Genomic DNA, 23,703 nt, shown 5'->3' with positions numbered 1-23,703 from the left:
GCTTCAGAGGGTTTCAGGCCTTTCCCAAAATCTGAAAGCCCTTTTCCTAGCAGTAACTGGAAGGGTAGAAGGTATCACAGCTGGTGCTGTGGCAGTGAAGTGGTTAACCTCGGCATGCTGGGCCCCTCTGCTCTGACCCAAACTGACCCTCTAACCCTGATGCTCTGCCTGCATCCTCCCTTCGCATCTGTCACCTCTGTGACCCACACGCCTGGCTGTGGGGTCTGTGTGGTGGCTGAGTGGGCTCCTTGCTACCTCAGGGCTCTCCTCAGAGCTGGGCTTGCTCCAGTTAGGCATCTATCCAGCCTAGTTGCTGCCTCCATTGGGACACTGACTCGCATCCAGGCATGCTGAGGCCTCGTCAGCGCTATGTTTGTGTTGGGAACAGCTTTTTTTTGGGGGGGGGGGTTGGGAATCCTGGCTTGAAGAAAGTTGTTGCCCAGACTCCAGGGTGGATTGGTGGCTACCAGGCTCTGGGGATTGTAATCTGGCTCTGACTGGCAGTGCAAACCTGCTGTGACCCTCAGGGGCGCAGAGGAAACGATGCTTTGCTGCTCTCGCTTAATTCTTCATGTGCAGCCTTGCCAGTACAGACCAGCTATGTGAACCTGTCTGGAAGGACAGTGCCTGCTCTCCTGGCACAGGTGAGGGAGGACTCTGCTCTGCTCAAGGCAACCCAGTTTGTGCAGTAGCTTTGACCTCTCACAGCTGCAGTTCCTATTCCCTTAATGTGAGTCCAACAAGCTCCTCATCAGGCTGAGTCTTTGGGTTCACTGAGGAGGTACTTTGGCATCATTTGAAGCCAAATGCATGGAGAAAGGGTTCTCATGGGGCAGTTCTGTTCTCCTCAAGCCCTTCATAAGGAGAAATCCTGAGGATGTACATCAAAGAAAGGAAGACACAGTGGTGTATCTGTATGATAGGGACTCAGGGGCCTCTTCACCCAGGTTGTGTTCTGGATCATTTTAATCTGTTATACGGGCCAAAAAAATGCCCTAGGAGGTGCTGCACATGCTAGGAAGGCAGCTGTTATGCATGGCATGACTGCGATATGATTGGTATGAGAGTAGCACCTACAGTGCTCAACCAAGGCCAGGGTGTCACCATGGTGGGTGCTCTGTGGGTATCCTGATGGCCTACTGCCTTGTGGCAGAGGACGGGATATCTCTACTGCAAGGCCAGACAACTGAGGTTGAGACGTTTAGGAAGAAATGCTCTACCTGTAGGATTAGCATACTGTGGATTGGGTACCCAGAAGAAGTGGTTTCCTGTTGGACTCATGTGACATCTGCCAGGCCTTGGCAGGTGCCTTATGTAACCCAAGGCATCCTCACTGGCACTTGACACCTGTGTTTAGGCACCTGAATTGTCCCCTGGCTTCTCAATATCACCTAGGAAGCAGAGGTCATGCTGAGGTTTGAGTTGACCTCTCCTGAGGCTTGGCCAGATATCTTGCAGTCCTCAGCCTGTCTGGGTGCTCCACAGAGGCACAGTCACAAATGGGTTAACCATCCCTGCTTGGAGCCCGTGTGTGTTTTCTTTGCCAGTGTATCCATTCTAACACACACCAGATGTGTGAGGCAGCCTCTGGAGTGTCTTAATCCCAGGTTTCGGCACTCAGAGCTGTCTTTCTCACAGGCAGGTCTGCAGCAGTTTTCTAGGGTCTCCATTGCTGTTTGTGGACAGCATGAGCAGGGAGGCTGGCAGTCCCCATCCTCTGCAGGAGAATTTGCAGCAAGGCAGGATGAAATATCTTCTTTTATTTACTGCTTTAAACAAGTCACTTGTGGGATGGACTGCTGGAGCTGGCAGCAGAGCTGCTGATGATATCTCCATCTTGAGTCATATGGGGCGAGTGTTAAACCCAGGAGCGACTTGTGTTCACCCTCTCTCAGCGGATCAATGGTGATTCACACCAGCCTGGTGTGTCTGATAATTGTCCAGGGAATACATGGCTAAAGAGGAAAATACATGAGCTGTCCCAGCTGAATTTATTAATGAATGGAAATGGCAGTGAGTGGGCTTCTATTATTAGCTTGATTGGTGATGAGCATCCAGTGGTCTAAAAACTTGCAACTACCTGGGAGCAACCAGTCTGAGATGTGCAGGACTTGGTTTATTTGGAAGTCAGATTGTTTGGATTTCTCTTGCTATGCCACAGATGTGTGGGCCCAAATGCTTTTGCTAGTGTACATCAGCACCATCCAACTGTCTGCCATAAAGCTGTGCTGGTTTGCAGCAGCTGGAGGTCTCCAGTTCTTTCACTTACATGCTCATTTTGAAAATAGATCCTTTACTAGGGATTAATTCTGCATTACCAAGAAGTCTCTCTCCCAGCTCTAGGTATCTGTTGCTTGCTTCAGCTAAATACACAGTATCTGCAATGCCTTTTATCAAGCCCTTGCCAGACAGTTTGAAAATATGATATCTTTTTGTGTGCTTGTACATGCATGTGCTTTTCTGCTGCACAAGCACTTTTCCTTCCAGTGAAAGCTTACTCTGGAGCCATTAACATTGACAAACTCTGAACTATTGACAGATCCCAAACAATCATGACTGCCAGCTCTTTGGGAAGGGCAAAGTTCTCCCCCAATAAAATTGATGTCAATAATTATTTCCTCTTAAAATAAGTGCATCCTTGCAGTTGTGATTTAGCTTATGTATCAGGAGCTGACAGCAGTGTGTCTGAGCTGAGCTGTCCTCAAGGACAGACTAATGTGAAATATAGGCTGTCCACCCCTGCTGTGGTGGGACTTCTCCTTCCTTAGGGTGCCATTTGTCTCTTCTGCTGCTTTTTTGCTCCAGTTGCCATCATCTCCTGCATACAGGCTTAGCTGTCCCTTGTGCAGAAAGGATCATCATTTAAACTTTTTGCTGGGCCTCACTTTGTAGCATTAATGAGTATCTTCCCCCTTGACAGAGGCATGTGTTGGTCTTCAGGCTTTTTTGGGTACTCTTGCTTGCCCTTTTGTAACAGATCCTATCTTTTGCCCAGCTCGATGAGGGAGGCATGGATGGATATTGGCAAGCTGAGATCAGATGCCTTTCCCCAGGACAAGGTGCAGCTTGAAGTGAGGGTGTAGCTTGGCAGCAGGAACTGTCAGGTGATGCTTGGAGGTTCCTTCTTGTCCATTAGTTTACCCTGGCCCCAGCTGGAGTAACCAGCCTGGCAGTGTGAGGAAAGTATTAATGTTGCTAAAACTGCTTGTGTTGCATAATGTGGTGCTACATCAAAGCCTCGAGCCAGCTGCAGATGAGCTAATGAGTTTATACCAGGAAGAAGCTGTATTTCACTTCTTGAAAGCTGTGCTGGTCAGCTGAGCAGTGTGGCTGGAGCATAAGGCTGTACTCACACAGTGGTACTATCCCACAGCCTGTCAACAAAATGCGTTGTTTGGCTTTGTGTTATGCTTTGAAGATATCACGCAGGTGCCACTTGGTGAAGGAAGATGGTGCCTCTATTGTAGGTTGTGCTCCTCTAACACTAAACTTGGGAGATATTGGAGATGACTGAAGATATCTTCAGTTGCCCATTAGTGCCCATCTGATCCACCTAGCCAAAGCAAAGGCCATTCCATTTATTTTAAATGGACATTCAAAGTTCAAATTAATTCAACATCTTTCCAAACCTCGGTGAGCAAAGACCAGTGACAAGGCAATGTGATGCTGTAAGAAGGCCTTTTTCAGACATTTCCTACAGTGTCTGCTGGTGGGGGGACAACCTCTTATCAGCAATTGCCTATGGCTTATTCATCTTGGCTGGAGCCCTTTGTCCTGTTGCTTGGCCCTGAGGTGGAGAGGCATCCCAAAGAGACAGAGACAGTCCCCACAGGGCCAGTAGTTCTTCTCTTGTCCTGTAATGACCCTCCTGTGTGGGCCGGGAGTGTCTTATCTGCAGCCATTGTTTTGTCTTCCTGTCTCTTTCGCAATGGCTTTGTTGATTTAACCTTATATATAGATACGGTGCACCCTGCAGTAACCACGCTTGCTCAACGTGCTGGACTAGCTGCACTCCTCCAGAGCTCTGCTGAGTCACATGGCCTCGGACCTGGTCTGTAAAACCCAGATGCTAGCTCACCAGAGTGACTCAGGTGGTATCTCTCCCTGTTTGCACAGCACCTAGAGCAACAGGGGCTCTCATCTCCTTTAACCATGCTGGGCTGCCCAGTTAATGTTTACACTACCTCTCTCTGCTTACTTCTTCCCCCTTTTTAAAATCCAGTTTTCAGATGTTCCTTTTGGTTCCTTCTCCCTTGATCCCCTCATCTTTTTTGCTCATTTGTATCACCCCTGGAGCAAAAGCATCTTCTCTTATAAGGTTTGTAAGCTTGCATCTTTACTTCTCACTGAGCTTTAGATTTTAGGATGTACCCATGAGGTGCCCCACAGGGAGGGTCCCTCCTCCATTCTGTGTGAGGGTGAGGGATGGCAGTGGTTTAAGAAGAAGAGGGGTGCTCCTTCTAGACCTGGCTTCCTCTCTCTCTAGTATGTCTGCCTCTTCGGATATCATAGGAAGAAAGTCATCACTGACCCAAGCCAAGAACTTCAGACTTATTATGAGATTGTGTTTATTGACTCTTTGGAGCCAACCCACAATTATACATGTTCTTCATGATAGTCTTCTGAGTGCATGGGCCAGACAAAAGCTCTGAGCCAAGACAACTCCTGCCTACAGCACTCCCTCCCTCAACACCCATGGGGTCACATGTTGGCTAGGGAATGTCCCCTCCTGACTCATGGCAGAGGACGGTTGCTGAGGAGCGTTATTGGGACTGGACTCCTTCCCCTGCACCCTGAGTTAACCGCACAGATGAGGTGCTCTGCCCGCCAGACAGCATGCTTCTGGAGTTTGTGACAAGCTGTTATGGTGTGAAGAAGACAACATGTTACTTTTGTCTGCTAGACGCGCTATTTCCTGGGGGTTATCTCTGGCTGCCTGTTTTGGCCTCTGTATTTGGCTGCCCAAAAGTGAGTGCTGGCATAGTAAGCTGGACTGAGCTAACTGGGAATTAGGGATGAAGGTGAGATGGGCAAACCCTATCCATCAGGCTACCATGTAAACCACACAATCTACATAGCTGATGTACCAACCTGTGTGCACCTCTCTCTGAACTGAGGCCTCCAGGGAGCTGGGCGAGTGCTGATGTCTGCCAAGCTGGTTTCAAAATGGGGATTGCTAGTGCATGGTGAAGAGAGGTTGAGGAGATGTTGGGATAGGGAGAGAAGTTCGGGATGGCAGAGGGAAGGATGTATCACTGCAAAGGCAAAACAGAGAGACTCTATCTATTCCATCATCCTAGGGGGGCTGCTGGTGGAAGTGCAGGGTCTCTAGCTGAGACAGGGATGCTTAGTCCTTGCTGAAAAGGTGAGGCTGTTTCTGCAGGAGCATCTTCTCTGGGTGGGATCCTACAACTGACATGCAGGCATGTACCTCTGAAAATAACACGGGCAGCTCATGGCACCTGTAAAGGACTGGCCCTTGAAGCAGCTGTGCATTGGGACTTATACTGACAGTGCTTTACATCCTTGCAATATTGGAGAAAATAGCTCGGGCTGCATTTCTTTGCTAGCAGGACTAGAGTCTTTTTTTTTTTTTTTTCCTAGACCATGTGTTAGCCTCCAACTGATTTTGCAACTAGTCCTACATAGCAGAGTGATTGTGTAATTAATGGGAAATGGTGCGGTCCTATCTCTCTGGGACTCCCGCCCTCCTCCTCACAGCAATGGAAACACTCACTCTCCCCTGACATTTCACCTTCTCTGCTTTCCCTGCTGCTGGGAAGAGCTCTGAGAAACTCTCTGGTGTTCTGTGGAGTGTTTCTGGGTGCTCCAGGCATCTCTGCTCCTGTAGTGGGGTGCAGTTTTGCTGCAGAGATTTATGATGGTTTTCCTAGCTTAAACTGTGCCAAAAAATAGCAGATGAATTAATTCTTTGTTTTTCTTCCTGTGTCCGCTGCACTCCTACCCACTTCCTGGTGGGACCGGGAGGTTTGTTTCTGTGAAAGGATATGAGCAGCTGTGGGACTGATGCTGACCTTACTGTTCTTGGATACATGGTATGACTCTGATGCACCTGGGCTCGGCAGCAAGTGCGGGAGGAGAGGGGACAGAAGGCGCCTCTGTTCTGCAAGTTGATGGTGTGGGATTTCTTCTGCACTGCTCTTTCTCCTTGGTCCCTTAGGCTCAGGCTTTGTGCTTTTGACTAGTGAGTTTAAATGCTCTGTGCCCCACAGAGATGGGGATAGTGAATCTGTCCACATGTCACTTAGTCCACAAGTTCTCTCCCTTCCTGCAAGCTTTGGGTTTAGAAAGAGGGTCCTGCTCTGCTCTCCCTGTGGTCCTGTAGGACCCTGCTAATGCTGGAGGAAGGATGGGTTTTCTCGTCATATCTGATGTCAAAGCTGAAAGCCAGAAAGAAGGGTAGGGAGAATTCCCCTGAGGTCGAGTAGCAGCACGGCCACCTTGTGAAGGCAGGATGATTTTCCAGGCAGAGTTCAGTACTGGGAATTTCTCTCCCCAGAAGCAATGCAGAGCTCAGAAGGCTGCCTGTTGTAATGTAGGGAACCTTTTCCTCACTGCTTTACTTCTGGTGCTTCCAAATGACCTTACCACCTTAGACCAGTAAGAGCTAATGTCATGACCTCTCTTTGGTCCTGGATTTCATCAGCCAAGCATGGTTTTTGTCAGCCCTGTTCACTGAAGGCCCCCATCTCTCAAAGGGAGTCAGTCCTGGGCTTAGGTTGGAAGTCTGCCAAGTGCTTGCAAGATGAGGAGCTCATGCTGGCATCCTCCAGAAGGCAAACCTGGGTGTGAAGGCAAGGCTCTCTTCCTGGGGGAATCAACAGCTTTTCCCTCTGCCTGTTTACACAGAGGATCTCATCTCTGTAGGTAGTGATGTGCCATCACCTCTTCCCCTTCCCACACTCAGCAAGCTCCTGCTTTCTCTTAGTGACAGCGGCTGCATCCCTCCTTGCCCCCGCCAGCACCCTGCAGGTCGCCCAGCATCTCTGCCTGAAATAAGAATGTTGCTGTGATTTCATTCAGCCCTCACTTGTTGCTGGCCCATGGCTGCTAGCTACGTCTCTGCCTGCCAGGACTCCTCTGTCTTGCATCCTTGGCTGACTTGGACTATGGGAATCAGTGGCAGGTTTGGGCTGATTCTCTCCAAAAAGAAAGCCCTGTAGATGCATACTTCATTTCAACTCTGTGGGTAATTGTGGTGAAGTCAGTAGGATTGTTCAAATGCTACTAATTACTCCTGTAAGTACTTGCACGGCTGGGACAGGCTCTTTTTGAGCAACAGAGACCTTTTGTGGTGGATCTCTTGCATTTTCTCACCAAATTTAAAAAGAAAAAATTGCAGTGTGACAGCATCTGACTAGCCCACTGAGTGAGGTCACTATCAGTGTCCATGCTTATTAGGTTTTGTTGCTCCTGATCATTTAGGGGATACTTAGTAAATACCTGCAGAAAAAAAATAAGGTGTTTTGAAATGAAGAAATAGTGGAATGGAAGGCAGACACTTCCCTCTGATTTGGCTTTAATGTACTTCCTTTTTATTGAGATTTCTGGATGTATTTCATGGGTAACTTCTCCATTTCAGCTTACCAGGCAGCGAGAAACACTTTTGCAGAAGTAATTAAAACGAAACATGTAAATGAGATGAGAGGCACTGCAAGCAGAAGGGAGGTGAGGGTCTTTGCAGGGTGGCCCCATCATAACAGCTCCCATCTTGGAGAAAGCCAGAGGAATATTCCCACTTACTGTAGGGGAATATGGGCAGGCCATGCCATGAGCGCCATGATGTATAAGGTAGGGCTGGAACTTGCTGGGTGCAAGTTCAGGTGCCAGTTGGTTTGGTAGAGCAGAAGATCTCTTCCCCCCAAAAAAGCACACGTGGACCAGGAGAGGCAGGTTAGGGAAAAAAGACTGGTGTTTTGGTTTTTTTTTTCCCCAAGACTGGTCCATGGTAGCATGAGAACACTCGACTGAATGCATTGGCAGATGGTCACTTTGTTTTAGCAGGTGGCAGTGTTGATAGTTCTTCATCAAACACTCACACACCTCTTTAATGTCCTGACATATCAGTGTTTCATGGAGGCAAGACAGACTTTTTTATTCTTGCCCAGTTTGACAACTGGGGAAACTGAGGCATGGGAGAGTCGGTCAGTTGAGCAGGTGAGGGGGAGGCTTGAGAGCAGAAGCAGATTGCATGCTTCTTGCCTGCCTGGGGCTGGCTTCCTCCAGAATCCAGCTGCTATCTCCATCCCAGGAGAACATTTTTCTCTGGTGCAGTGTTTCCAAACACAAAGCCTCTCTTGCATTGTTGTGGCTCTCTGTTCATCATGCGGAGACTGTTTGGAGGTGAGCCCTTCACTGGAGACGTCTGCTGTGAATGGACCAGGAGTGATTTACAGCCTGCTGAGCACAAGTTGCCAACCTGGGTTTCTGCTCCCACGTTGCTTTGTGTAATAAGGGAAGCAGTGGTAAAGGTGGAAAAAAAAGGCAGGGGGACGAAATATGGGGGAGTGGGACTGACTGAAGGAAGGAGGAGGGGGCAGGAGAAGACGAAAGAGGGAGAGAAGAGGGTTAAAGCAGAGGTGGGAGGGGGAGAAGCCCTTCTCTCTGGGGATCGAGGAGCGCCGGGCTTTGTGCTTGCGGGACCCGCCGCCGGCTGCGCTCCGAGAGATTCTCCCGTGACACTTCCACGGCGCGGAGGGGAAGGAGGAGGAGGTAGAGGTGGAGGAGACAAGCCGGGGGTGTGGAGCAGGGGGGGCTCGGAGAAACAAAAGGAAGCCAGCTGCAGAACTTCCTGAAGGCGGAGAGGGGGGACGCGGGAGCGCGCAGCGCCGGGCGGGCGGGCAGCTGCCTGCGGCGCTGGGGAAGGGGGTGGCAGCCGGGACCCTGCCCGCCGCTCAGCCGTAGCCACCATGACCAGCGCGATCCTGAGGAGGAACTCCAGCAAGCAGGGCCTGCAGAACCTCATCAGGTGAGAGCCCACCTGCCCGCGGGCGTCCGGACCAGGCTGGCTGCTGCCTGCAGGGGCGCGCCTCTGCCTGGGGGTCGCGGCTGGGGGTACCGGGGGAAGAAAGGAACTGTATTCCGGATGGACCGTCTTAATGTCCCTTTAAATGAGCTGAATTTCTTCCTCACCCCGGTTCTCCAGCAGACGCGATGCGTTAGGAGGAGGGAAAATAGATAGCCCCCCTCTCCCCATCCTCCCCAAAAGCAATATGAGAAAAGCAGATTTGAACTTACTGATGGCTTTTCCAGGAGCAGACAACTGAAATAACTGAGCACAACTGTACTGTGACACTCACCTGAGCCGGCTGATTCCCCCTTCTCTCTGTGCAAGGGCTGTCTCAGTATGTGTCTTTTTGTGCCCCTTAAGCACTGAAGGCTTCTGCCTAGAAAAAAGGATTTTTTTTTTTTTTTTTTATAGGAAACGTACGCTGGGCATGCTGTGATGAGCATTTTCTATTCAGAGATATGTAAAGGGCCAGATTCTCCCAGGGCTGCAAGCTGACATTGCTCTTTTGATTTAATTGATCGTAATAGTCCTTTAAACCTTTCTCTCAGAGTAGAATTGCCAGGGGAGGGAGGTGGACGGTTCAGTTGGGTTTATTCCCATTTGTCAACCAGGGCTGAGCTGGGGAGGGTGGCTACATTGTCTGCTAGTGCTAGGATTCCCTTCCTCACAGTCACTCTGCTTTTCCCTGGGGGCTAGAAATATTGCTTTTCAGTGGGAGCTGGAAATGCTGCTTTCCTCTGTGGGTCTCTGGGACCCTCCTCAGGCTGCCGATTCTGGGGGAGCTTATTCTGTGCCATGCTGATGGCTCTGACCGGGCAGAAGAGGTGGACTCCTCACCTCTTCATGTCTAATTGACCAGCTGGAGGGGTGAGAGATGCAATTAGGGAATGCTGGACTTGCATCCCATGTCTTAGGCACCTCTGGGCTCCCTTGTGCTTGCCAGTATCAGCTGGTCTACATCCCAGCTGGGATGTAGAAGATGTCAAGGTGGAGGTGTGGAGGTTATTTGGACGGGCATTTTCCAGTCAGTTTGGGATTTCCCTGGCTGGTAATGTGACCTCTAAACCTCACACCTTGAATGAGTTTCTTGCCTTGGAAGGGAAACTGGCTCCTACAGCCAACCAGTCTTTCCGACCTTCTTCCAGGGCCCATTCTGGACCCAGGGGAGTTGTCAGAAAAGCTCCCACTGCTTGCACGGACCCCTGGGATGGCAAGTGGGCAGGAGGAGCTGACTCCTCTTTGTTTATCTCCTGTTTGGCCTGTTGCACTCCTTCCCTGGTCTCAGCCCAGAGGGACTGGGATCTTGGTATACAGATCTCTGTTTCAGAACAGGGCTTGGTCAGGGGCTCATGAGACGTATGGAAACCTCTGTGTGGGTGTGCAGCAGGCAAGGATGAGCTCAGATTTGAGGCCAGCTAGTACTGAGGAGGGCCAGGCAAATGAACTGGGGTGGGAATCACCTGAGTGCAGCTGTGTGGCAACTTATTTTGCAGAGTGGCAGATGGAAGGGGAGACACATGGCACTTCATACACACCAAAGAGTCATCTTAAGAGGCTGTCCTCGGCACAGTCCAAGCCAGAAGTCTTTTCTTGTCCTTAATACTGGCTCCAAGTTCCTCCTGCTGTAGATAAGGGACTTTTAGTGCTCTAGAGATTCACAGGGACTTTTGCCATAGGAACCCTGGGATGATTTTTGTCCTGTGTGGGGTTATTACACTTAATCTGGCTGAGGTTTGGCTTTGTGGCTGTGTTTTCCAGTCCCACTTGCAAATGAGGAGGGAGGTAGGGTGTGAAGATATGTGAGGGATTTCATCCAGGTTTATCATGGAATCACAGAATGGTTTGTGTTGGAAGGGACCTTAAAAATCACCTATTTCTAAACCCCCTGACGTGGGCAGGGACACCTTCCACTAGACCAGGTTGCTCAAAGCCCCATGCCACCTGGCCTTGAACAATTCCAGGGATGTGGCATCCACCACTTCTCTGGGCAGCCCGTTCTAGTGCCTCACCACCCTCATGGTGAAGAATTTCTTTCTTATATCTTATCTAAATCTACCCTCTTTCAATTTAAAGCTATTATACCTTGTCCTATCACTACATGCCCTTCTAAGAAGTCCCTCTGCAGCTTTCTTTTAGTTCCCCTTGAGGTACAGGAAAGCTGCTATAAGGGCTCGCCAGAGCATTCTCCAGGCTGAACAACCTCAACTCTCTGTCTGTCTTCATAGGAGAGGTGTTCCAGCCCTCTGATCATTTTGTGGCCCTCCTCTGGGCTTACTCGAGTAGGTTCATGTCCTTATTATGCTGTAGGCCCCAGGGCTGAATGCAGTAGTCCAGGTGGGATCCCTCCCTCAACCTACTGGTCACACTTTTTTTGATGCAGCCCAGGAGACAGTTGGCTTTCTGGGCTGCAAGCAGCCATTGCTGGGACATGTTGAGCTTCTCATCAATGAACACTCTCGAGTCTCTCTCCTCAGAGCTGTTCTCAATCCATTCTCTACTCAGCCTGTATTTGTGCTTGGGATTGCCCTGACCCATGTGCAGGACTTTGCATTTGGCCTTGTTGAACTACATGAGGTTTGCACGGGCCCACTTCTCCAGCCTGTCAAGGTCCCTCTGGATGACATCCCTTTCCTCCAACATGCTGACCACACCACACAGCTCGGTGTCATTGGCAAACTTGCTGAGGATGCACTCAGTCCCACTGTCTATAACCCCAAAGATATTAAACAGCACTGGTCCCAATACTGACTCCTGAGGAATGGCACTCGTCAATGGTCTCCACTTGCACACCAAGCCATTGACCACAAGTCTTTGAGTGTGACCTTTGAGCCAATCCCTTATCCACCGAGTGGTCCATGTATCAAATCCGCGTCTCTCCAATTTAGAGATAAGGATGTCATGTGGGACAGTGTCAAATGCTTTGCACAAGTCCAGGTAGGTGATGTTGGTTTCTCTTCCCTTATCCACCAATGCTCTAACCCCATCACAGAAGGCCACCAAATTTGTCAGGCATGATTTGTGAAGCCGTGCTGGCTGACACCAATCACCTCCTTATTTTTCATGTGCCTTAGCATAGCTTCCATGATCTTGCTGGGCACAGAGGTGAGACTGACTGGCCTGTAGTATCCCGGGTCTTCCTTTTTTCCCTTTTTAAAAGTGGGGGTTATGTGTCCCCTTTTCCAGTCAGTGGGAACTTCACTGGACTGCTACAGCTTCTCAAATATGATGGAAAGTGGTCTAGCAACTTCATCCACCAGTTCCCTCAGGACTCGCAGATGCATCTCATCTGATTCCATGAACTCGTGCACCTTCAGGTTCCTTAGATGGTCTTGAACCTGATCTCCTCCTACAGTGGGAGGTTCTTTGTTCTCTCAGTCCCTGCCCTTGACTTCTGCAACTTGGGCACTGTGGCTAGAGCACTTGCCAGTGAAGACTGAGGCAAAAACATCATTGACCATCTCAGCCTTTTCCATATCCTGGGTGACCAGGTCTCCTGTTGCCTTCTAGAGAGTGTCCACATTCTCCCTAGTCTGCCTTTTACCACTGATGTACCTACAGAAGCTTTTCTTATTGCCCTTGACATCCCTGGCCAGATTTAATTCTATCAGGGCTTTAGCTTTCCTAACCTGATCCCTGTCAGCTTGGTTTCTCTGTATTCCTCCCAGGGTACCTGTCCTTACTTCCACCCTCTGTAGGCTTCCTTTTTGTGTTTGGGTTTGTCCATGCAGGCCTCCTGGTGTTTTTGCCAGACCTCCTCTTTGTTGGGATGCATCACTCCTGAGCTTGGAGGAGGTGATCCTTGAATATTAACCAGTTATGCCCAAATAACTCCACTAATGCTCACAGGAATCAAGAGGAGAAAAGGCAGGATCTGCTCCATGCACAGCACATCCTATGTTGGAGTTATACTTTCTTGCAGAGCAGTTTCCTTCCTAAGCCCTGCTTGCCTGGGTGCAGGCACAAGCTCCTTCAGTCTCTGAGTGACTTGAGGCTCCTGGCTTGAAGATATATTGCTGTCAAGATTGCTGTGCTCTGCTTTTATTTGTCCCAAGGTGACTGCAGGCAGAGTGGTTAAACTGCGTAGGCTCTTCTGATATGCCCAAGTGCATCAGTGACCTGGAGCACAAGAGTGAAAACGGCTGCTCACATTCATGAGCACTGGGGATTTTGGTGTGATGCCAAGATATACCTGGCTGCTCCTGCTGCGGAGCATCAGCAGGGATAACCAGGGATTACCTTCTCTGAGCATTGCTCAGGCAAGGGAGCTGCTTCTCAGGCCGTCCCATAGCTGAGCTGAAACCAGTGTTAAAGTCTTGTGGATTTTGGGTTGAAGAGCTGAGTCTCAATGCTTGACCATCCAGCCTTGTCCTTGACACAAAACCTCAGCATTTCAGACAAAGTGGCCCATGCCTGCATGTGGAGCAGGAGTCCCTGGCTGCCGTCACGCAAACATCAGTCCCAGGAGCCAAACTTATGTGAAATGGCTTTTCCGTGGACCATGCTGGCAGATTTAGCATAGGCCAGGCTTTGGGGTGGTCGGTGTGTGCTGGAGAGCAGTGGGCTGCATCAGAGGCACTGCAGGCTTAGGCGCTGAGTCAGCACTCTGGAAAACATCCTTCAGCTTATCCTGTCCTGGAGGTGGGCTGGAAAGATTAGCCTCTGTGTTCCTCTCTGCCTGCCACGAGTGGTCACCGACCCCTTTGCAGGAGCGCGCCATTTACATCAGAATGGTTGGAGGCTGAAAAGAGCCCAGGGTTTTGCCTTGGACTGAACAGCACAAGAGCACAAATGGCCAAGTAATTACCTGGGAAAGACATAGGGAAGAATAAGCAATTGCAGGGTTATCTACTTCCCCTCTTTTACCCTGCCTGTTGCCTCTTCTGGCATAGTCTCTCTATAGAGATATGCCTGGGGAAAGATTTCTCCCTTTTGTAGCATGTTAACAGTGGTGATCCCTCACATACTCACAAGACTTTGCATTTTTTAAAGCCCTCTCTAAACATTAGCTGCTTTATCTTGTTATTGTGGTCTGTTTTTCCTTATCCTTCTAATGAATTCCTATAAATAAGATAGAGATCCAATGCCTGTCATGTCGATTCATTCAGTTCATTATCTGCTGCTGCTGGAATTTTATTCTCCCTCTATTTATCAAGCCTCGAGTGTTTCACAAAAGAATATGGCTGTTTAATTAACCTACAAATCAGCCTCTCTGTAAATCAGCTGTGCCGCTCCTCGAAACTGGATTATCGGGTCTCTGTTGACTCTGTTCCCACTAAGTGCTGTGGTGGATTGCCATGGTCACCTCCTCATTGCTGGATTGTTGGTGCCTGCCTAGGGTGTGCAGCTGTGGGGTGAAGTGTGCGTATGGATGGATGTGTGTTAGAAGAGCTGCTACTCTCATCTCAGCTGATTTGGGTTTTATCCAGCGTGTGGGTGAATCCTGGGTGTCATTAGGAAGTGAGCTGTGGTCTGTTCTTGGAGAGAAAGGACTGTTTTCTTGCATGCTGCTTGTACCCTTCTTAGCCCAATGTGGGACCTGGCCCAGAACAGGGCTCCAAAGCATGGCTGCTGCACGGGCAACAAATAAGAAAGTGTCTATAATTATATGTCTTTGCAACACCATAGAGTCTGAAGTGCAAATAATGCTGCTGGGGAAGGGGGACTGAATCCTGAGAATGAAAAGGCTCAGGGGAAGAAAATGAGCCAGAAAATTAGATTGGGTGTGAAACCTAATTATTTTCTCTGTAGGATGGGGCCTTTGCTTCTTTATCTTTTGTGGAGCCATTAACATGGGAAGCCAAACCGTGAGATCTGAAATCATGCTCACACACCGTGTGTTTTGTCTCTCCATAGATGATGAGATGCTTTCTGCCTCCAGTTGATGCCAGCCCTTGTGATCCTGGTGCCCACAAGGCAGCTGCACAGCCTCTTTGAGCAATGCCATGGTGATGCTCATTGTCCCCCAGCATTAGGGGTAGCTTTAAAATTCCCTGAACACCTTGAATTTTAGTGCATGTCATGAGTGTGATATTTAGTTTGACGGGGATCTGGGGGCTTTGCCCTCTTCTGTGGGAAACCTTCCTTTCTGCCTGTGCGCAATGTTTCCTGGAGCTTGCCAGGATGTGTCTCAGCAGGGAAGATGCTACTCCAGTATATCTGTGTTTACCTCCTGAGGAACAAGAAGCTTGGAGTGCCTGGGAGGGATGGATGATGCTTTGAAAGGGAAGGACATTTTTCTGGAGAGTGTTTGATGCCAGAACATGGTCTGGGCATGATTTGTTGCAGTTACTGCCTCTGAGGGCTATTGCAGCATCTCTTCACCCCACCTGTCTGGGTTGTGGATAGGTGCAGGGAGTGAGGAAAGCTTGCTCTGAAAAAGTGGGGCAGCTCTTTAGGGGGAGATGGGGAAAATGAATGTGCAGGAACAAGCCATTAGCAGTGCTGATGCATGGTGGAGGAGGGAGAGATTCTGGTATGGGGACAGCGGGTGACACAAGGTCTTCATCAGTCTAATTCATACTTTGCAATGCTGCCACAACCTTTCACAAGGAGCCTGTGGTCCCTGCAGGGCTCACCCATCACAGTGATCCCCTTCCCAAACCCTCCCTATTTTCATGTGGTTTTTATTGGCCTTTTTTTCATCCCTCTGTGTCCCAATGACTGGGCCAAGGCAGACCCGATGGGCACATCTGCTGACCCCACGAGTGGAAGGCGGATGGGAAGGAAGAGGTGACCAGACACTGCTGGTGGAGAGGAGTGGCTGGGAAAGCCCTTTGGGCCAGACTGATTGCCCAGCACTGGTGGGGCATGTCCGGGGGCTTTCCACATCTGTCTTTGGTGATGCTTGCAGAATGATGTCACCACATTTTTCAAGCCAGGAGGGACCTGAGGCTTTGTAGCCCAGCTGAGCTGGGGGTCAGGGTGAGGGTAAGGGACCAAGCTGGTTCATGGTGGGTACCCACTCCCTGGGTACCTCATGGGATGCCCACCTTCTGCTTTCACTCCAAGGAGGGCAGCTCATCTTTCTCTCTCTAGTGATGGCATCTCACCCATCCCATCTGAGCACCCCATGGATCCATTCCCAGATTTTCCCAGCCCTGGGGCATTTTTCATCAGGAGCACTCCATCCACAATTGACTTCTCCCAGAAGCCAGCTGACGGTTTTGGTTTTTTGTTTGTTTTGTTTTGTTTTTCCTTTTAGCCTTTCTTGACTCAAACTTTTACCTGCTCTCAAGCAACTGGATATTTAGGGCCTGAACTCGAGCCCATGGAAATTTTGGGGCTGCAGCTGCAGGTTATCTGCTGAGCTGGAGAAGGACCACCACACATCTGAGCGTGGTTCAGCTGGAAAGAGCACTGGGTGGGGACACTGAGGTCTGAGGCTTTGCAGCTGGGATAGCGTGTAAGAACAAATTTTCAGCTTCCAGGCTCTCTTCCTTTCTCCCACCATTTGTATGACTAAACTTGTATGGGAGTTGCAATCAGTATTTTGGGACACGACTGTTTTTTCTCATGAAGACAAGCTGCCTTAGCGCAGCAGGGACCAAGGGCTTGATGCTGACTCGGGTTCCTGTTGCAGTGCAACTCATCAGGAATGGCCATAAACGAAGAGAACCTCAGCTCTCCCAGGGAGTGGAGCAGTGTCTTCCCACGGTCTCTCTGCTGCGTCCTGCCAGTGCTTGGGTAGCAAACTCCCTCCTGCTGCTGGGGGCTGCAGGGGTTGCAGAGACCGAGTCACCCTGAGGGCTGCCTAAATGAAGGACTCATGACCAAGTCAGTGGTGCTATAAAAAGCAGCATGCCTGGTACAAATCTCACTCTTAATCCCAGCTTGAAGCAGGGTAAGGCTATTGCTTGCCTCCTTAGGCTCAGGCTTGTTTTCTATCCTGGGTGCATCAAGGAGGATGCTGGATGACTGTAGTGGAGGCAAGGAGGCTTTGGGGGCTTGCTTCCCTCTCCAAGAGGGAAAAAATAAAATATAAAACTGGATAAACCAGTCCAAACCTCTCTGACAGGTCTATTTTCTCCTCTGGCATGCTTCTCCCTTGCGAAAACAGAACCCAGACTTCCTGCACTGTAGAAAAAACTCTGATTTCTTGAACCTTAGGGTTGAATTGGAGAGACCGTGAGAAAGGGCCTCGGTTCGAAGTTGTATGTGGCACCAATTTCTCACACCTACTGAATACCATGGAGTGCTGAGAGGGCTCAAACTCCAGCCATTTCCTCCCCACTCCCCGCCAAATTCCTGACCGGTGATGTTAATACATTACTGCACCAGCCTATCTGTGTGCTAAGGACCCACAGTCCTGGGGGTGCAATCCGTCATCTTGTAAGGGATTCGTTTGGATTCTGTCTGCCATGATTAAAACCAATAATAATAAAAAGAAGCAGTCGTTCTCATCGCGTGCCTCTGCAACTGGGCTATGCATCACCCATGGCGTTTGGGAGTGTGGACCACCCCCTGTGCCATTCTGGAGCCGCTGTCCTCCAGGTCTGGAGCCTCCTCCAAGATCTGCTCCTGCCATTTGCCACCAGCTTTCTCAAATGTCTCTTGTTTTGCTTGTGGAAGCTGTAAATTACCAGCTCAGGCCTTTCCCTGCCTGTCACCTCACAGTGACAGGTCAGTTTCTGCGGGGAATTTAACAAAGGTTAAACCAGGCAAAGTTTTATACCTGGCACGTGTGGATGCATGGCTGCACATTTACATATCCTTCTTTGGGCAGAAATGGGATGTCCTTTTCTGAAGAAACCCCCAGATTCTTTTAAAAGAGAAGAGTAGCTTTTATTTTTAAGGGGGAGTTAGATCTCTGCTGTGCTGCCTGTGTTTTTATTTCTGTTTCTGCTCAATGAAAGTTCAGGCTGTATCATATTCTGTTCAGATGCCTTGGCATGTCCTTATCACCCCGTGTGTGACGCCTTTCTGCAATCCCAAGCTCCAGCGCATCGGTGGGGACAGGCTCTACAGCTGCCCCTGGGTGTGAAGCAGCTCTACCCTGCTGCTCAGATCTTGAAGGCGAGCTGTGATTTATAGGAGAAACGGGAAGACGTGGCTGAGACTGCGCAACTATGGGTGGGGTAGGGAAGCTTGGTATGAGAAAAAGGCTGAGGATGAAGCGTATATACACATTTTTTTTCCTCCCTCCCTTGCCCCCCTTCTTGTTCAAACTCTGTAGCCTGAACTCTGAATGGAGCCATGCAGCTGAGGAATTACATGAATGTAAGTAGGGAGAGGCTTGTGCAGCATATCTGGCTGCCTTTGACTGATAAACTGATATTTCAGAGCTGTGATAGCCATCTCCCCCAAGACTAGGCTGCAGTAAACTCCAGGCGGTGACGTAAGTTTTTTATTTCTTTTTCCAGTCTCCCTCTATTGTACCGCTATCCACAGCCCCTTCCTTATCCAATGGGATGATTACCCAGCTGTAGTCTTTGCTATCAAACCACGTTACTCTTAAGCCACAGAAACCCGTCCATCAAGAAGCGTAACTGTTGCTTGCTGTCTGACTTATGATAGCCATACTGTAAATGCTTTGCCAGCCCATGTCCCCTGGTGTCGGAAAGCACAGCTGTGGTTGCTGGCATTCAGCAGTAGCTTCTTGACAGGGTGTTTAACAGGGGGTCAGGATGTCAGCTGGACGTCTGCTCCATTCCCTATGTCTTCCTGGCTTTATGATGACCTTGGACAAGCCCTTGGTCTTAGAGGGATCTTTACAAGGGGTTGAGATGCTGAACTCTGATGCCTAACACTGGTGCCCTACAGGGGTGCCTGCAGAGTGAGGCGCCACCAGGGACACTGCTTTGAGCCAGCCCCTATGTGATTTGCAGGAATGGAGAGACACTAAGCCATGGCAGTATGACCATGCATTGCATCCAAACGTCCTTACCCATGACTCCTGCAGTGGTCTAATACCAGCTGTCCTGAATTATGTGAGCGAGGGTATTATCTGGGTATTTCAGCATACTTGACTCAATCACACAGCTCCATTATATGCCGTTTATAAGAGATTGATAAGTGATTAATTTGTTGGTGGAAGGTCAAGTGTGTGAGGGAGATGCTCCATTGTAGCCTTTTAAGGGTGTCCTCTCCCATTTCATGTGACAGTGAGCTGCGCCCCTGCCAGTCACGTCTGGGCCCTTTATAAACAGGTGATAAATGAAGTAAAGCCCAGCAGCTCTGCTTGGCAGCAGAGGTGAACTTGTTGACAGTCCCAGGCTGTATTCTACACCAACATTGTATCTGGCACCATGGCAGGGCAATGGAGGCTGCAAAGGACTACATGGGAAGGGCAAGTTCCCTCACATACATTTGTGGCATCTCCCTTTCCCCTAACCTCAACAGAGAGGCCAACGGGATGGCTGCTGGGGGATGCAGGGCCACCCTTCCCGGTTCTTCCCTACTTCATGCACCCAACTTTCTTGTGGGTGACATTTTCAGTGGTGGTAGATGCTGTTGCTTTTTACAGGTGATGGGGCAATATATCATCTGGGAAACAGCAGTTGTCATGCTAGGAGTTGCACACAGCTCCTCCTATACCCTGCTCCCAAAACTTCTTCCCTTGTGAACCCTGGCTCTGTGGGGGCAGCCTGCCCGACAGAGGCAGTGACCAAAGTCAACACTGTTCTGGCCTGATACCCTGTTGAGCTCAGAAGACAGGAATGTCCAGTGTTCTGGTAGAGGGTTCCTGGGTTTTTCTGGCTCAGTTCTGCAAAGCCCAAAGCCTCTGAGAGGGATTTCATTTTACTTTCTGGAATTAGCTTTAGTGCTGAAGGTTGGTTTTGGGCCAGCAAAACTTCCTTTGAGCTGTCGGCCATGCAAAAGACTCCTTGAGTCTCCAGCATTTCCCTTAAACACAGCTCATCCGGTGCCAGAAATTTCCCTCGCCTGAATATTATAATCTCCTCAAGCACTGGTGAGGAATTGCCCAAAGGAAACATGACCTTTCCAGCAATGCTGGCTAGTCTGGAATGGGTGTTTGTGGCCATGTGGAACAGTGCAGCCAGAATGTGGGTGCCTGTATCGTTGTTCTGCGGGAGAAGGACGTGTTTTGTAGGGTGAATGGAAATAGAACCCCTCCCTTGGCTGGGGGTCTGAAGGGAGCCGAAGTCAAAGGCTGGATCTGAAATGGGCAACTGGCCACAGTCAGGGCAGAAGTCTGAGCATCCCAGATACTTGGCAAGCTGTGACTCCATGGCCAAAGCTGAACCAAGGTGCTTTCAGCCCGTCCTTAGACCTGCAGGATCTTGTCACCTCCTGAGGAAGAGATAAGCCCCTTCCACAGAGAGTGTCTTTTCACAAACCAAGACCTCCAAAAGCTGTTGGCAGAGATGTAGGGACAACATAAGAGAATGACCTGGCTGAGTGATGAGGTCTTGCCGGAGCAAGCCTTGCTGCAGCTCCTGGCTGCTGGGGCAGCAGAGCAGTCTCTGTGTTCCCTTCTTCCCTTCTTCAGTCCCCCTAATGTTTGTGTGAGTGAGTGAATTTCCTTTCACCTCACATGAAAATCCCTCTATAAAGGCACTGACTGGATGCAGGAGTGCAGTATGCTGTACCTCATCTTACAAGTCCTCGAGCTTCAAGACTTCTTCCTTCCTGTTTCCCCGTCCTGTGTTGGGTGAAATGTAGTAGGGAGCTCTCAGTCTCACCAGCAGCTATGAGCCTGCTTCTTCCCAAAATTTCCCCAGCCTGGGACTGACCTGGGAAAGTACTGGCTGGAGGTGAAAGCAGAGGTACACAGTATCAGCCCAGTTGTGAAATGCCAGGTAATTATTTCTAGAAATGGGAAAGATGGTTGTGCAATACCGCTGTGGGCTGAGCATGTTGAGTTACCAAAAGTGATTGTGAGCAATTAGAGCAACTGGGAGACCACGACCCCTCCTTAGAAAACAGAACCATTTGGAAATTAAATCTTTCCACCTTTTTGCTTTGAAAAGCAATTTAACAGCTGACCCCCTCCTCACACTTGGGCTTGTCCAAACTGAAATGGCACATTTGGTCTGCAGTCCAACAAACCTTTGTAGCTGACCCAAATGCAAACACTTTGGCAAGATTTAGCTTCTCATTTGTTGGGGTTTTGTTTTTCACTGAAGACAAATATTTGTGCTGCTAGGTCAGTCAAAAAGGAATTGTCCTTTTCCCTCTGCTTATGGGTGTGACTGCAGAACCCCAAAGCATCACTTATTAAACTTAGCTCCACCGCCAGCCTGTTTGAGCATTAGAATGAGCTCTGAATCTGCTAATAAACTGATTTTAGGTGTTTGCTGGAGGGTCCTGATATTTCTGAACACAGGGTGAGTGGGGGCTTGTTGGGGGCTTTATCTGCAGCCCTTATTGCTAAGAGGAACAGGCATGGACCTTCCAGCATCACAGCCCTACCAGGATGCTCAGGGTGTCTGACCTGCATCCCAGCAGGGTGGTGGGCAACTTGGAAGCTAGTTTGCTCTGCGGCAAAGGGAGCTGGGAAGGATATTTCCCGCTTTTGCAGAAAAATCCTTCTGCCCAAAACAGTCGCCCCCAGCCCTGTCCTCAGCCTGTTCGGAGGATGCAGGGACAGAATAGCGAGCCGGTGAGGTCATGGGGAGAGAGTTAGTCACATCCAACTGGGAAAGGGAGAGGGCTGCCAACCAGTGTTGCTCTCGCACCATGGAAAGCTCACGTGGTTTGGAAAGGACCCCCCTTTGGGGTCCCCTGGGCACCCTGGCTAAGCTGGGGGGTTGGTGCAGCACTGCCTCTGCAACGGCTTCCCAAGGAGCTGGAGGAGGGAATGAAGAAATTAAAGTAAAATCTAATTTGTTCTGGCATAAACATGGACCTTGCTTCTCGTAACTGGGGCAATATGAGCAAGAGGGGGTTAAGAGCCTTTCTGAATTGGAGACTATCTGGAGCTGTTGCACAAGGGAGGGAGATCATGGCAGAGTTTAATGAATGACTTCATTTATATATTAAAAAAAAATCAACAACACGGTGGCTTCCTGCCAGGTCCACAGACAAGGGTTTCTATGGGAACCTGGGAGAAAACAATAAATAGGAGTGTGGGATGAGTAGAAAAAGGAGGAGGGGAACTTGGGCTCTGGTCTGGTCTGCTTTGTCCCCCATGTAGAGCAAGGTGGCAAGGCATGATGAGGGGGGAGAAAGGGAAAGGGCTCCTGAATTTGCTGCTTGGAAAAAGACCCCACCCAAAATAAGGCAGGCAGTAATTACACGGTGGCAGAGAAGTCTCCTGGCCGTGTCCTAGGATCTGCTTCAGTCACTACTCCCCCATGGGCTCAGTGGGGATGGGCGACTTGTCTCTGTTCAGCTCCACATCCCGACTCTGCTGCCTGAGGGGAGGTGGGAGTTTGGGAGGGCAGGGATGTGGGGTCACCCCCAGCTTCCTGCCGGGGTGGTGGTGTGACCAGCAAGGGGATGCTGCTGCCGCTAATCTCAGCAGTCCAACCTGCTGCAGAGCAAAATAGGATCTGAGTTAGTCTCCCCTGGAAAGGTTGACAAGGTAATTAGAAAAGCCAATTTGTTCTTGAACAAAATGTCTGAATCACATTTTTTTTCCTTTCCTTTGCTGGGAAAGGGGGGAATCTGTCCTGAACCTCAAATGAAAACAGCATCTTAGTGAGACCCAAGAGGGATGCAAGAGCATGGTTCATAGTTCAGGCCGTAGGCAAAGCCAGGCAGGCTGGCACTTCTGGGCTCAGCTGAAATCTGCCTCTTGTTCACTCAAACTGTACTGAAACAAGGCTTAGCTAAGCCATTTTTGTTCATTTTTTCCTTTTCCTTTCCACAAGCTCTTTGCCTCAGTCTGAACTGATGTGTCTCCTACTGGGCAGGTTCATCCTATAGAGACTGCAGTCCTTGGGCTGTGCCCGAAGTAGGGAAGGCACAGGTCAGGCTGGGTCCTGCTGCTGGTGGGAGATCACCTTCCTGGCTCCCATGTGTGTGCCTTGTACAAGAGCATTTCTGATTTCTGTAAATAGACTTGCAAATGCCAGGCAAAACAGACTTCATGATCTGTTTCAGACCTGGCTGAGCCAGGGGTGAGTGGGGTGAGGGAGCACCAGCCCCAACAGCTCCAACATCTGCCCTGGCATCAGTCCATGAGACAGACCTGTTCTGCTCCGTCTACGATTGCAGATCCTTTGGGTGAATGGTGACCCTGCCACCCCAGCCTGTCCCTTTCTGCCTGCATCCCAACTGGTGCTGCCAGCGGTGGAGCAGGAGCTGATGCCACATGCAGATGTCCACTACCACTGGAGGAGGAATGTGGCAGCCACCTTATCACTTCCTCAGGGGTGTGAGGGGCCATCCTGCTGACAGAGGTGTTATTATCCAGCAACTGAGACACCTGGGAAAAGCCAGGGCAGGTTTTTCTTCTCTGCAGAGGAGGAAGGAAGCTCGGCAGGGCCGTGCAGGACACAGCCGCTGTCCTCCACTACTGTTCCCTCTGCTCCCGATCAGGCAGGAACAGCTCAGCTGCTTAAGGAAACTCACACTCTGGGGTGCAGATCTTGCCCTCCCTGGGCCAAAGCTTGAGATGGGGGTATGGCGTTCCTTGCAGCACTGCAAGACCCCCTTCCTGAGGTGCAAAGCTGCTTTGGTACTTCCCAATGGGCCTGTTGGGAGGTGGTTGGTCTGGGAGGAGGGGAATATGCATCACATGTTCCTTGTGGTTGGGAAAGGCTCTC

At 49.9% G+C, this 23,703-nt stretch overlaps 1 protein-coding gene across 3 annotated transcripts in view; it reads left to right on the top strand.

The window, feature by feature from the left end:
- LSP1 (lymphocyte specific protein 1) overlaps positions 1-23,703 on the top strand; it is a 52,923-nt gene that overhangs the window by 3,968 nt on the left and 25,252 nt on the right. Inside the window, exon 1 of one of the 3 annotated variants that reach the window (XM_065838837.2) lies at positions 8,821-8,989. The exons of 1 other annotated variant lie outside the window; for it this stretch is intronic. In XM_065838837.2, the coding sequence (XP_065694909.1) occupies positions 8,931-8,989 (59 nt within the window). In that variant the 5' untranslated portion in view covers positions 8,821-8,930. Of the gene's footprint in view, positions 1-8,820; positions 8,990-14,953; positions 14,977-23,703 lie in introns of those variants that run through there. One more of the 3 variants, XM_071809001.1, reaches the window with a different exon arrangement.

This window comes from Patagioenas fasciata, chromosome 5 (assembly GCF_037038585.1).
Source record: "Patagioenas fasciata isolate bPatFas1 chromosome 5, bPatFas1.hap1, whole genome shotgun sequence".
NCBI classification, from domain to species: domain Eukaryota; kingdom Metazoa; phylum Chordata; class Aves; order Columbiformes; family Columbidae; genus Patagioenas; species Patagioenas fasciata.
This window is presented reverse-complemented; position numbering and strand designations above follow the sequence as displayed.